The sequence below is a fragment of the Piliocolobus tephrosceles genome, chromosome 10, assembly GCF_002776525.5.
Source record: "Piliocolobus tephrosceles isolate RC106 chromosome 10, ASM277652v3, whole genome shotgun sequence".
Classification (NCBI taxonomy): Eukaryota; Metazoa; Chordata; class Mammalia; order Primates; family Cercopithecidae; genus Piliocolobus; species Piliocolobus tephrosceles.
The window spans coordinates 61,957,886-61,969,281 of NC_045443.1; the positions used below are offsets into that span (position 1 = coordinate 61,957,886).

Below are 11,396 nucleotides of genomic sequence, written 5' to 3' on the forward strand. Positions count from 1 at the left end.
AAGAAACTCATTATTTTACAAGACACTTTGCTAGATTCTTCCCCTTAGTCCATGGTTTCTAGTTACAAAGAGATAACTTCCACCAACCCGTTCTACTAATAGTTCTTCTCTTTGCTTTTTTTTTCTATTTGAAGGCATCACTGTTTATTAACTGACCAGATTACAAAAATAATCATGGTAGACCCCTTAGTTCATCCTTCTAATAAGCCTGTAGCTCTTCTCTTCCCTATTGCCAGCATTTCTACCTTCCACAAAATAGGAGGTCTTTTCCTTCATTCTACCTTGGGGAGAGGATAATTTAAGGGTCACAGGAAGTTACTGGCTTTTTTGAAGCCTTTTCCAACAGTATAGATCTCATGAATCAGATCCTCCATGTAGATGATGTCATATTTACCAAGAGATTGAGCAAAGTGTTATCTGTCATGGCAATTTGCTTCTTATCAATTTTGCTATAATGACACTTGTAGATTAGTTCATTTACTTACTTTAGGTTTGGGTTTGCGCATGCAATGTATGGTTCTCCAATCCTCACCTTGTTAATTGAAGCCTTGCTGAGCTTAACAAAGGTTCCATTGAAGATCTGATGAAGGCGAAGAAACTCTAACACCTTTCAGACCTTTGGGCTCACACCATTGATATCTCTGATCCTTAGGGAAAGGGACAGTTTGGGTTCTGCAAGAACATAGACGTTGCCAGCTTTTCTTGCCCTCCTAGCCATTTGAACGTCAGTTCTGTCCATCTGCCTGTATTCCTTGTGGCTGTGTTTAGCTTTTTCATAGATAAGCTTCCTCCTTGCCTTTTGAAGCATCTTTTCAGCAAACTTCTTTTTCAGGTGCTTGATCTTCAGCTCTGGCAAAATCCCTTTGCTTTTTCTTGAGGGTTTCTGGCACAGCAGGCACCTTCTTTTTCTTCTCTTCGACACCATCCATAGTTCCAGCTGGAAAGGAGGATTCTTCCCTTTGGAAAAAAATAGAACAAGAGTGCTTACTCCCTCTTCTACCTGATATCCCTTCAAATCTTTGAGGACAGCTATCATGTCCTCCAAAGCTTTCTCAAAGGCCCAAGTTCAGAATTTCTTTAAGCATGTCTCTTAAGTTTTGACTTCTGGACCTCCTAATATTCTATTAATTTACCTCTAGATATCCTATAATTTGGTAATGTTCCTCTTAAAATGTGGTGCTCTGAATCACATGCCATGTTTTATTTCATTTTTTTTTTTTCTATGCAGAATAGACTTCTGTGGTCTGGACATTATCAATGGTATGCACTGTTTTAAAGTTTGTGGTTCTGTACGTCCTTTCTTGTCTTGGGTGGCAGCTTTTCTTTTAGGATATTTATTCTACCTCTTCTAGTTTGAAGACCTTCTCCTTGTTCAGAGAAGTTAGAAATATGCTGAAAGAGGACGGAAACAGAATAGATGTCAGGCACCTCTGTGTTATCTTTGTCATCTGCCAACTTTATACCACCTTCTTGAAGTCATGGGGCTATCTTCTCATTTTTTCGGTTCTTGTTTGGAAGGTAGGAGCAATGGCAGCAACTGCTGCTATTTCTAACTTTTGGTTGTGATCTTTTGGAGTATTTCCTGCAAGCCTCAGCTTGTTTTGAGTTTTAACCTTTTTAATGGCTGGGCTCATGCTGTTTTATGAGTATGTCCTTGGTATGTGCTCTCCTCTCATCCTTTTAAATGGCTTTTAAAAATCTGAACCCAACAAGAGTCTTCTTGATTTCTGCAATGCCTTCTACCCCCTTTCTTATTGCTTGATTTTCAGCTTTTGATTTCTAGCCATAGGATCAATATGTATTTTAATGGTAAAGTTTTTGAATCTGGGTTTCTGTAGCCTGGGTCTGTGTTTCATTTTTTTCTCTGTTTTTCTTTCTGTGCATTTTTGTGCTCAAGGATGACATGATTACTTTCTCCTAAATTTCATCATTAGTCTTTCTTGTTGATTTTGCTCTGATTAGCAGTTTCTCTTTTAATTTCCTTCTCCTTACAGAAATGATTACAGTAAAAAAATGAAGTAAATTTCTGAGATGTTTAGCCTTTGTCTGAATAACACTGTCAGCAGATGTTAGGATAGTTGGAATCTCTCTGTCTTTTTTTACTCTGGCTCCCATGTCAGTTTTACAAATTGTGCTGGAGAAACTTGCTCTCTCCCACTTTGGCCTGTGCAGTCTGTGGGTTACTCCCACCCAGTATTGTTTCTCTTTCTTGGAGGTCATCTCAATTTTATTTAAGAGACAAATCTGCTAGTTGTAGCTATCACAGGAGCAGACACCACATCAGACATAACAACAGAGTGGACAGGAAATGTTTGTTACATGAACAAAGCATTCATTTGAGTGATACAGTGGTCTGAAGTCTTGATAATGTTATAAATTGTTACTATTTTTAATGTAAGAATAATGCACTTTTAATGACTGTCTAAACTCTACAAACCATCAATCCTGTATAAATCCTCATGCAGTTGTGTGGAAATCTGTACAATGATTTTAGAAATTAAGAGTTATATCTTTCTAAGGGAATCTTAGAAAATGGCAGTGATTTTTATCTGGAAGCAGTTGATGTTATGTCTATATAGCTAACAAACTGGTAACAAAATCAAACACTGAACCCACATAGCTCATGTCAGACCCACAGTTAGGTTAATAAGAAAATGCAGAAATATTTTCAGGAGCACATCAAAATAAGCACTAGACAAACTCTAGTATGCATTTTTTTCTGTGATTTAGAATTTAATGGAGGTTAAGATACTGCACTGGGTTGTAGTGTAATCAATTTCCATTTACTCCTGTTCCCCTCCGCCGACCATCTCCTTATGTCTCATCCTTCGAGTGCAGAGCCAAATGAGGAGCAGAGTCTGAGATCTAATAACATTGCAGAGCTGAGTCCAGGAGCAATCAATTCCTGTCGAAGTGAATACCATGCAGCTTTTAACAGTATGATGATGGAACGCATGACCACAGATATCAATGCACTGAAGCGGCAGTACTCTCGAATTAAAAAGAAGCAACAGCAGCAGGTTCATCAGGTGTACATCAGGGCAGGTAATGCGATTCTTCATCTGAATCAATTTCAACTGCATCTCAACTTGTGAAATGAAGAACAAATAATCCTAGGAAGGCCTTGGAATTACTAACTGTAGCTCAGTATCTGTCAACACAGCTGGCTTGAGATAATAGCATATTTAGCATCTCATTTTAAATTTTATTTTATCAGGCTCTAAAGAAGAAAAAGACTGCAGGTTCTTTTTAGGCCCCAAGGACCAGGCAGTTGATGGTATTAAACACGTCTCTACTATGTGTGCTGTGGAGAAGGGTTTACAAATGATTAAAGTGTTGCAAAGCCATGCAGTCCTTGGACTTGAGAAATTTTGGAGCTTTTGCCCCATAAATTTTATGCATCTGAGTATAGAATTTAGCCATCTGCACACTAGTAAATTAAGCTATATACTAGTCATTTAGGTGATATTATAACAGATGATGTGATCAGAGAAAATGGAAAAAAAAAAAAGCCTGTGCTTTGCTGACGGCAAGTATCTTGGGAGTATACTAAAAAGAACACAATTATAATGCAATTGGAAATGCTCTTTTCCAAGGATTGCCAAACTTTTGTAATTCCAAAAGTCCCAGTGAACAATCTGCTTTATTGTTTAATATATGCTGATTTGGGAGTTGTTTATTCTTGCTTGAAGTGAATATCCTAATGAAAATGATGCCTGTCCAGAATTAACCAAAATATAAATTTGACGTGTTTCTAAAGTGGCATGTGAGCATGTGACTGATCTTGCACAAAAACTGAATTTACCTTCCATTTATCAGAGAAGAATAGTTGACTTCTTGACGATTCTCACTTTATCCTGAATCTTTAATGAACAATTTCACTTTAAGTTTCAAAAACATTGGCACATACATTTCCTAATTTTGTCCTTAAAACAAATCTATGAGGAAGGCAAGGACAGATAGTCTCATCTTCTTCCAAATGGTGTGGAAATGGTGATTCAGGAAGGCTTAGCAAGTGTCCAGGGTTATATAGCTATAGTGAGTGGTCAGGCCAGGGCTAGAACACAGGTGTTCTGAATCTTTGTACAGTCCCTTTTTAACTACACTGTACAAGTCTTTGGATGTGATGGTAAACAATTGCCCAGGGTGCTAAATTGACCCAGTGGCTTGTACCCTCATCAGGGATCAGCAAGCTGTGATCTATAGGCCAAATCCTGCTCACTACCTGTTTTTGTAAGTACAGTTTTTTTTGTTTGTTTGTTTGGTTTTTTGAGATGGAGTCTTACTCTGTCATTCAGGCTGGAGTGCAGTGGTGCAATCTCAGCTCACTGTAACCTCCACTTCCCAGGTTCAAGCAATTCTTGTGCCTCAGCCTCCCAAGTAGCTGGGATTACAGGCATGCACCACCACGCCCGGCTAATTTTTGTATTTTTAGTAGAGACGGGGTTTCACCATGTTGGCCAGGCTGATCTTGAACTTCTGACCTCAGGTGATCTGCCCACCTTGGCCTCCCAAAGTGCTGGGATTACAGGAGTGGGCCACTGCACCCAGCCTGTAAATACAGTTTTATTGGAACACAGACATGCCCGTTTTTTTACAGGTTGTCTAAGGCTCCTTTCACACTACAGTAGCTAAAATATTTACAGTCTGGTCCTTTACAGGAAAAGTTTGCTGACCCTTTCTCTAGATCATGGTTGATGTGGTTATCTTTAAGGGAAAGATTGCCGCTCAAAGGCAAATCTCTAGAGCATTGGTTCTCGAAATTTAGTGTGCATACAGATCATTTGGGGATCTGCTAAAATATAGACTCTGTTTCAGTAGGTTTGGAATGGAGCTGAAATTATATGTTTCTAACAAGCCCGTAGGCATTGCTGGTGCTGCTGCTTGGGGACTGTATTAGTCTGTTTTCACATTGCAAAGAGACATACTTGAGACTGGGCAATTTATAAGAGGCTTAATGGACTTACAGTTTCACATGGCTGGGGCGGCCTCACAATCATGGTGGAAGGTAAGGAGGAACAAGTCACATCTTATGTGAATGGCAGCAGGCAAAGAGAACTTGTGCAGGGAAACTCCCATTTTTGAAATCATCAGATCTTGTGAGACTTAGTCACTATCACGAGAACAGCATGGGAAAACCCACCCCCATGATTCAGTTGTCTCTTACTGGGTCCCTCCTATAACACATGAGAATTATGGGAGCTACAAGATGAGATTTGGGTGGGGACACAGCCAAACCATATCAGGGACCATGGTTTGAGCAGCATGGTTTTAGATGAGATGGTATACGATAGGATTAGCAGCACAGGGGGAGAGACTGAACTTGAACTAGAGGCAAAAAGACCTTAGCTTCTGAGACTTAATGGAAGGTGGTGAGGATGGCGGTTGAGGTATCAGCTTCCGAGGTTAGGGAGGATGGGAAATAGAGGCCTTTCAGACTTGATAGCTTTTGTTTTCATGGAGAAATTGGGGGAAAGCTGTTTGGTGGGAATAAGGTGGAGGTTGGGAGTAAATGAGAGGTTAAAGAAAGTAATGAAGATTTAGTTAGGTCATTGAAAGGAGTGAGACAGGGAAATGAAAAGATTGTTTGGTATTAAGGACCCAGTGAAATGAGAGGTCATGAATTTGAAGGGCTCAGTTTCAGAAAAGAGAATGTGGATTATGGATCCCAGGTTGGGGCTTTACTAGCAATGTGTGACAAAGAGACAGGGATGCCTATGAGGCAGTGATCTAAGCAGTCAGCCAAGCATCTGGCAGGGTAGGGGTGTTAGTGAGCCGAAGGCACATGAGGGGTTATGAGGAGCCTGAGGAACAAGGAGCCAGAAGTCTCTGTGGTTCATTACCACATATAGTTAGACTGAGAGCCTGAGAGCTGGAAGAGCCACATATAGTTAGACTGAGAGCCTGAGAGCTGGAAGAGCCAAAGTGAGGAGTATTAGAATTAAATATTTTCACATAAGGTGGAGCTGGGTGATAAGGTTTAGGATGGAACTGGGGAGGCTGAGGAACTATGAGAATGTAATGGAGGGCCAGTCACAGTGACAGTCAAATAATTGGTGAGGTGGCAGGAATGTGGTGAAGAGGAGACAGTTATCAACATTTTCAGTTGATATTGGGGTATGACCAGTGGTAAATGACAACAGTAGAGAAGGGTGGAAGTTAGTTCAGCCAGATGACCTGGACATCAAGGAGGAAGGAAACTCACACACAGAGGGAGAGGCTTTCTCCCTACAACTTCTGTCTGCAGCTGCCATCCTGGGACCATGTGTGTTGAATGCTGCATTGGAAATAGGAGCCTGGTCATAGCCACAGGAGGTCAACGATAATGCCATTGACAGTGCCTTCTAGGAGAACAAAGCTTTTTTGTTTGTTTGTTTGTTTTGAGAAGGAGTCTTGCTGTATTACCCAGCTGGAATGCAGTGGCGCAATGTCGGCTCACTGCAACCTTCACCTCCCGGGTTCAAGCAGTCTACTGCCTCAGCCTCCCAAGTAGCTGGGCCTACAGGTGCGCACCACCGCACCTGGCTAATTTTTGTATTTTTAGTAGAGACAGGGTTTCACCATGTTGGGCAGGCTGGTCTCGAACTCCTTGTCTTGGCCTCCCAAAGTGCTGGGAATTACAGGCATGAACCGCGGCACCTAGCTGAGGACAAAGCTTTTGGTGCTTTTCAGTTTTCAATTGGCTTTCAAAGTCCATTGAGGACACAGGAGTGGTTTTTCATCTCTAGGGCTAGATGCTGGATAGCTGTGATTTCACTGCATTCTCACTACCTTTTTATCACTTCTGTCATTCTGCTGGATCTCACTTCATAATATGCAGTGTGTTCTTTTCCTACCTCTCAGAGGCTGACAGATGATAATCCATATGGTCATAGTGTTTGTTGTATTATTATTTTTTTAAATCTGCAAAGATTTTTCTAGGTACAGTACCTCTGAAGTTGCTACTCAGAGACAAGAGCTCTCTGTAAAAAAAAATTAGGGGGTCCAGGCCCTAATTAGGAATGAGGGGTCAGATGTTCCTTTTTGTATCATCACCCTGTGGTCCCTTCTTCTTTAAAGAAGAGAACACTGGTATTCCAGGCTCTTGGGTTGAATTCGGTTTCTGCTGTCTTCAGTCACATGCCTGTGCCCCTCCCTGGGGAATATGTAGGAAGGGATGTGATGGGCCAGGCTGGGAGGACCTCCATGTGATTTCTGTTCCATGATGGATGTGTTTCTCTGTGATGCACTTCATACTACCTTTCAACATTTCTTTCAGACAAAGGGCCAGTGACCAGCATTCTCCCGTCTCAGGTAAACAGTTCTCCAGTTATAAACCACCTTCTTTTAGGAAAGAAGATGAAAATGACTAACAGAGCTGCCAAGAATGCTGTCATCCACATTCCTGGTCACACAGGAGGGAAAATGTCTCCTGTCCCCTACGAAGACCTTAAGACAAAGCTCAACTCCCCGTGGCGAACTCACATCCGAGTCCACAAAAAGAACATGCCAAGGACCAAGAGTCATCCGGGCTGTGGGGACACCGTAGGGCTGATAGACGAGCAGAACGAGGCCAGCAAGACCAACGGGCTGGGGGCAGCAGAGGCGTTCCCCTCTAGTTGTACAGCGACAGTTGGAAGAGAAGGCAGCAGCCCCGAAGGCAGTACCGGGAGGACGATTGAGGGGCAGTCTCCGGAGCCGGTGTTCGGAGATGCTGATGTGGATGTGTCTGCGGTTCAGGTGAAGTTGGGGGCCCTGGAACTGAACCAGAGGGATGCCGCAGCTGAAACTGAGCCCAGGGTGCACCCACCCTGCCAGCGGCACTGCCCAGAACCGCCCAGTGCACCTGAAGAAAACAAAGCCACCAGCAAACCTCCCCAAGGCAGCAACTCAAAAACCCCCATCTTTAGCCCTTTCCCCAGCGTCAAGCCCCTACGGAAATCTGCTACTGCCAGGAACTTGGGATTATATGGCCCTACAGAAAGAACCCCGACTGTGCACTTTCCTCAAATGAGCAGGAGCTTCAGCAAACCCGGCATTGGAAACAGTGGCACTAAGAAACGATGATGTCTCCCCGAAACGTTGTATCTGAACTCACCTTTTCACAGTAGTATAAGGGTTGCAGCTGAATGGCTCTAAAAGAGTTTTATTTGTCCAGTGAAAATGAGTAGGTTCAGGGATGAGCAACAGCCCATAAAAAATGGGAACTGGAAGTTTTATAATAGAAGTTAGAAACAGGGCTGTTTTCCCATCTACTTGCTAACTGATGAAGTGGATTCTTGTGGCAAAATAAATATTGTGGTTTTATAGTGTGAAATTTTCCCAATTTTTCATTGTGAGCTATTTAAAAAAGACTATATATCTAGACCGTTAACTCTCGTCCATCCTTCTGTTCTGGGGGCCTTCAGAGTCCCTGTTACAGTGCCCCCAAACCTTCTAGTTCTCTGGGTATTACTAATATTCAAGCATGCACATACCAGCTTGCTAGGACAGAAACTGTAAAAAGAAAGTAAGTTTCTTTGTTACAAAAAACTTCCTGATTTTCCTTTTCATGGTTTACGGAGGGGATTGTGTCCTGTGAGATTTCCTACAGTACCAGTCTCAATTTTTTTTTTTTTAAATTCTTATGCTAAATCATAGGAGAAAAATCTAGACAGCCTTTCTTTAACTGTCTATTTCTACCTGCAAAATGAAGAAAACCTTTTATCTCTTGAAATTTCGGTCGATAACCCAGCTGAAGATCTTATGCACAGGACACACTTGGCATATGCTTTAAGCAGTTGCTCCGGACAGCTTGCTCGCGCCACTGAGCTTTTCCTGAGGTTTGTGTTCTCCTCTTGAGGAGCGCTTTCATCCTCAGTGGTACGGATGACTTGATGGGCTCCACACAGAGCCTCGCCTGCATCCCCTACCACACAGCTCACTAACCCACCAGCTCTCGACTGCAGACGCACAAGGCCTCTGTTCAGAAGCCAGAACACAGCACCTGTGACTCTGTTACTTGAATTTTGTGCTTTTTGATTGGAGTCCTTTGTTGAGTACTTTGTTACTTGAACACTGCCTTTCTCTGGAGAAGGCCCCAGTGCTTTCTAGCTCCCTCTCACTCCTGCCCTTTCTAGCTCTCTCTCACCCAGCGGGTCAGGGATAGCACCTCTTGTCTCCACTATGCAGATGGGAACTCTGAGCCACACAGAGGTGAAGTAGCACTTCAGTTACTCAAGGTCAGTACTCCCGGTATTCCAAGTGACTTAGCCACATTTCCTTCAGTGCAATAGGCGGGTTTAATGCTCTTTGTACACAGATGCATTGGCTACATAGCTTGTAAAAACCAAGACTGGGAAGCCATTCACTAAAATCCCTCCTGACTCAAAGGACCTGTCTCCAGATGGTACAGAGTCCCTTGATGGCGTTTTACAAAACCAGCTCTGACTTCCTTATCCTGAACAGGGAGTTCATCTTAAGAATGCTTCATGCACCTGTTATTTGGCTGAGCAAAAGGCTCACTCCTCAATCCCTTCTCCCTGCCATCATTAGAGGAATAGACTCAGCCTTCATGTTTGTCTCTGGAAGACTATTGGCAATACTTTCAGGAATATTGTTGATGCAGCCAATATTGATTTGAGCGAATGGATTGTTAATTCTGAAACGAAAACTGTAATTGTAGAGCAGGCTTTTACTATGAGAGGTACTAATTTTTTTAATAGAGAATGTGGTTGTGTGGGCTTTTTTTGAACAGAAAACACACAATGACCTATACCGTGAGAAAAGCTATTTTATCCTCTTCGTGGTATTTTTACCCCCAAAGGAACTGAAGATGGAAAATATGACTAAGAAGTTATTACAGTTTTGGTCTTGAATTCTGTGCCATCTGAAGTTAGCATCCAGCTTCTTAAAAAGCAGCCATGCCCACAGCCTGCTTTTTGGGAAGGGTGTAGGTGGAGAGATGGGCTTATTTTGCATACCACCCTCAGGGCCCAGAGACCCACTGCATTTTCCAAAGTTAAGCAAATGACACCATTTTCTTCTATCAGCTAAACTTTACAGATAAGACTGATTCCACCTCATATCCTTTTCTTTGCCCCTTCCCAAATGAGTCAGAATAGTCATGTTCCCCTTGAGGGATGTCTGACTTGAATGGAGAATTGTTCTTTCCTCTCTTGAATCAGCTCACTAGCTCCCTGATGGTCTGGGTTCAAGGAGTTGGTTAATGAGGTAGAGGCCACTTATTCAAGTCCTTGGGATTGCACCATTGCTGTCCACAAACAGTATCAACAACACATGCTGTGCCCTGTGAACACTCTCCTCTCACCTGTTTCCAGGGTTAGTCTTCCTGAGAAGGGGATGGATGAGATAACACACAGTTTGGGATATGTATCTGTTGAATGAATGAATAACTGAAAGGATAATAATAGTCCTCTGAGACAAAAATGGCCTTGTCAGATTTTTTAAAATCCAGCAGATTCCTGTTAAAGCACTCTGTGTACCAATAACATGCATGCATTGTACCAAGTAATCACAATGTGAATTGGTCAGTTAATGAGCCTTGCCTACTTTAGAAAATAAAGAAACCTGCAGTAGCCTCTACCACACAGCATGTACAAAGACCAGTATGGACTTGCTCTCTTCCCTATGTATTGGACACTGTATGCAAACACCAGAAGTACTTAACAAGTAGTGGTTTCTTGATTTTTAGATATGTCTGTAGCCTCTTAGCACTTTTGCTGGGAATCAACTCATTTTGATGCCTCTGCACCTCAGTTCCTCTTACAAAAGCCTCCAGATGATCTAAATCTAGTTAGCAATGTCAGCCTATGGACTGCAACGGTTTGGGACATTGTATTCCTTTGTTTGTCTCTTGTTCTGAAGGATTGTATTGATCACAAAGTTGTATGCATAAAGATTCTCATTGTTGTAACTGTTGTGCCATTGTCTGAGTGCATGCATGGAACACCGTTGTGACCGCCCCTTCTCCCTTCTTCCTTCACCCCCAACCCCAGACCCCACTTGGTCACATGAACCAGGGAAACAGCCCGATAAGCTCCATCTTCCCCAGTCTAATCACTGGGTTGCAGGGTGGCCTGTGACCTGCTCAGAATTTGCAGAATAGCTGGTTCCTGAATATGAGTAAGCACAGAGTTTACCTAAGAGAGTTTACCTAAAATTAACCTTTAGATCTACCATTTATTTTTGTCTTAATAAAATGAACAATAAGAATACAGTTTAGCTGCATGGCATTAAGGATTCTGTATGAATAGATGTATAGTTGCTACCGTCTCCCCATATAAAATCTCTCTTTACAGCGTTTCTGAGCCACTTTCTTTGCTGCCTACAGCATTTGAGGCAGCATTTAAAATATATTGTTTTTCCTAATTAGAAAAGTAGCAGGTTTTAGAGAATTGGGAAAACAAAGAGCACAA

The 11,396-nt window shown here is 42.3% G+C and overlaps 1 protein-coding gene across 2 annotated transcripts in view; it reads left to right on the forward strand.

Annotated features, from left to right (window-relative positions):
• Positions 1-10,894, forward strand: part of TBC1D30 (TBC1 domain family member 30) — a 105,816-nt gene extending 94,922 nt beyond the window's left edge. The window contains exons 12-13 of one of the 2 annotated variants that reach the window (XM_023225100.2): positions 2,839-3,045; positions 7,259-10,894. In XM_023225100.2, the coding sequence (XP_023080868.1) occupies positions 2,839-3,045; positions 7,259-8,046 (995 nt within the window). In that variant the 3' untranslated portion in view covers positions 8,047-10,894. The remainder of the gene's footprint in view (positions 1-2,838; positions 3,046-7,258) is intronic. The other variant, XM_023225101.2, reaches the window with a different exon arrangement.
• The last annotated feature ends 502 nt before the right edge of the window (positions 10,895-11,396 follow it).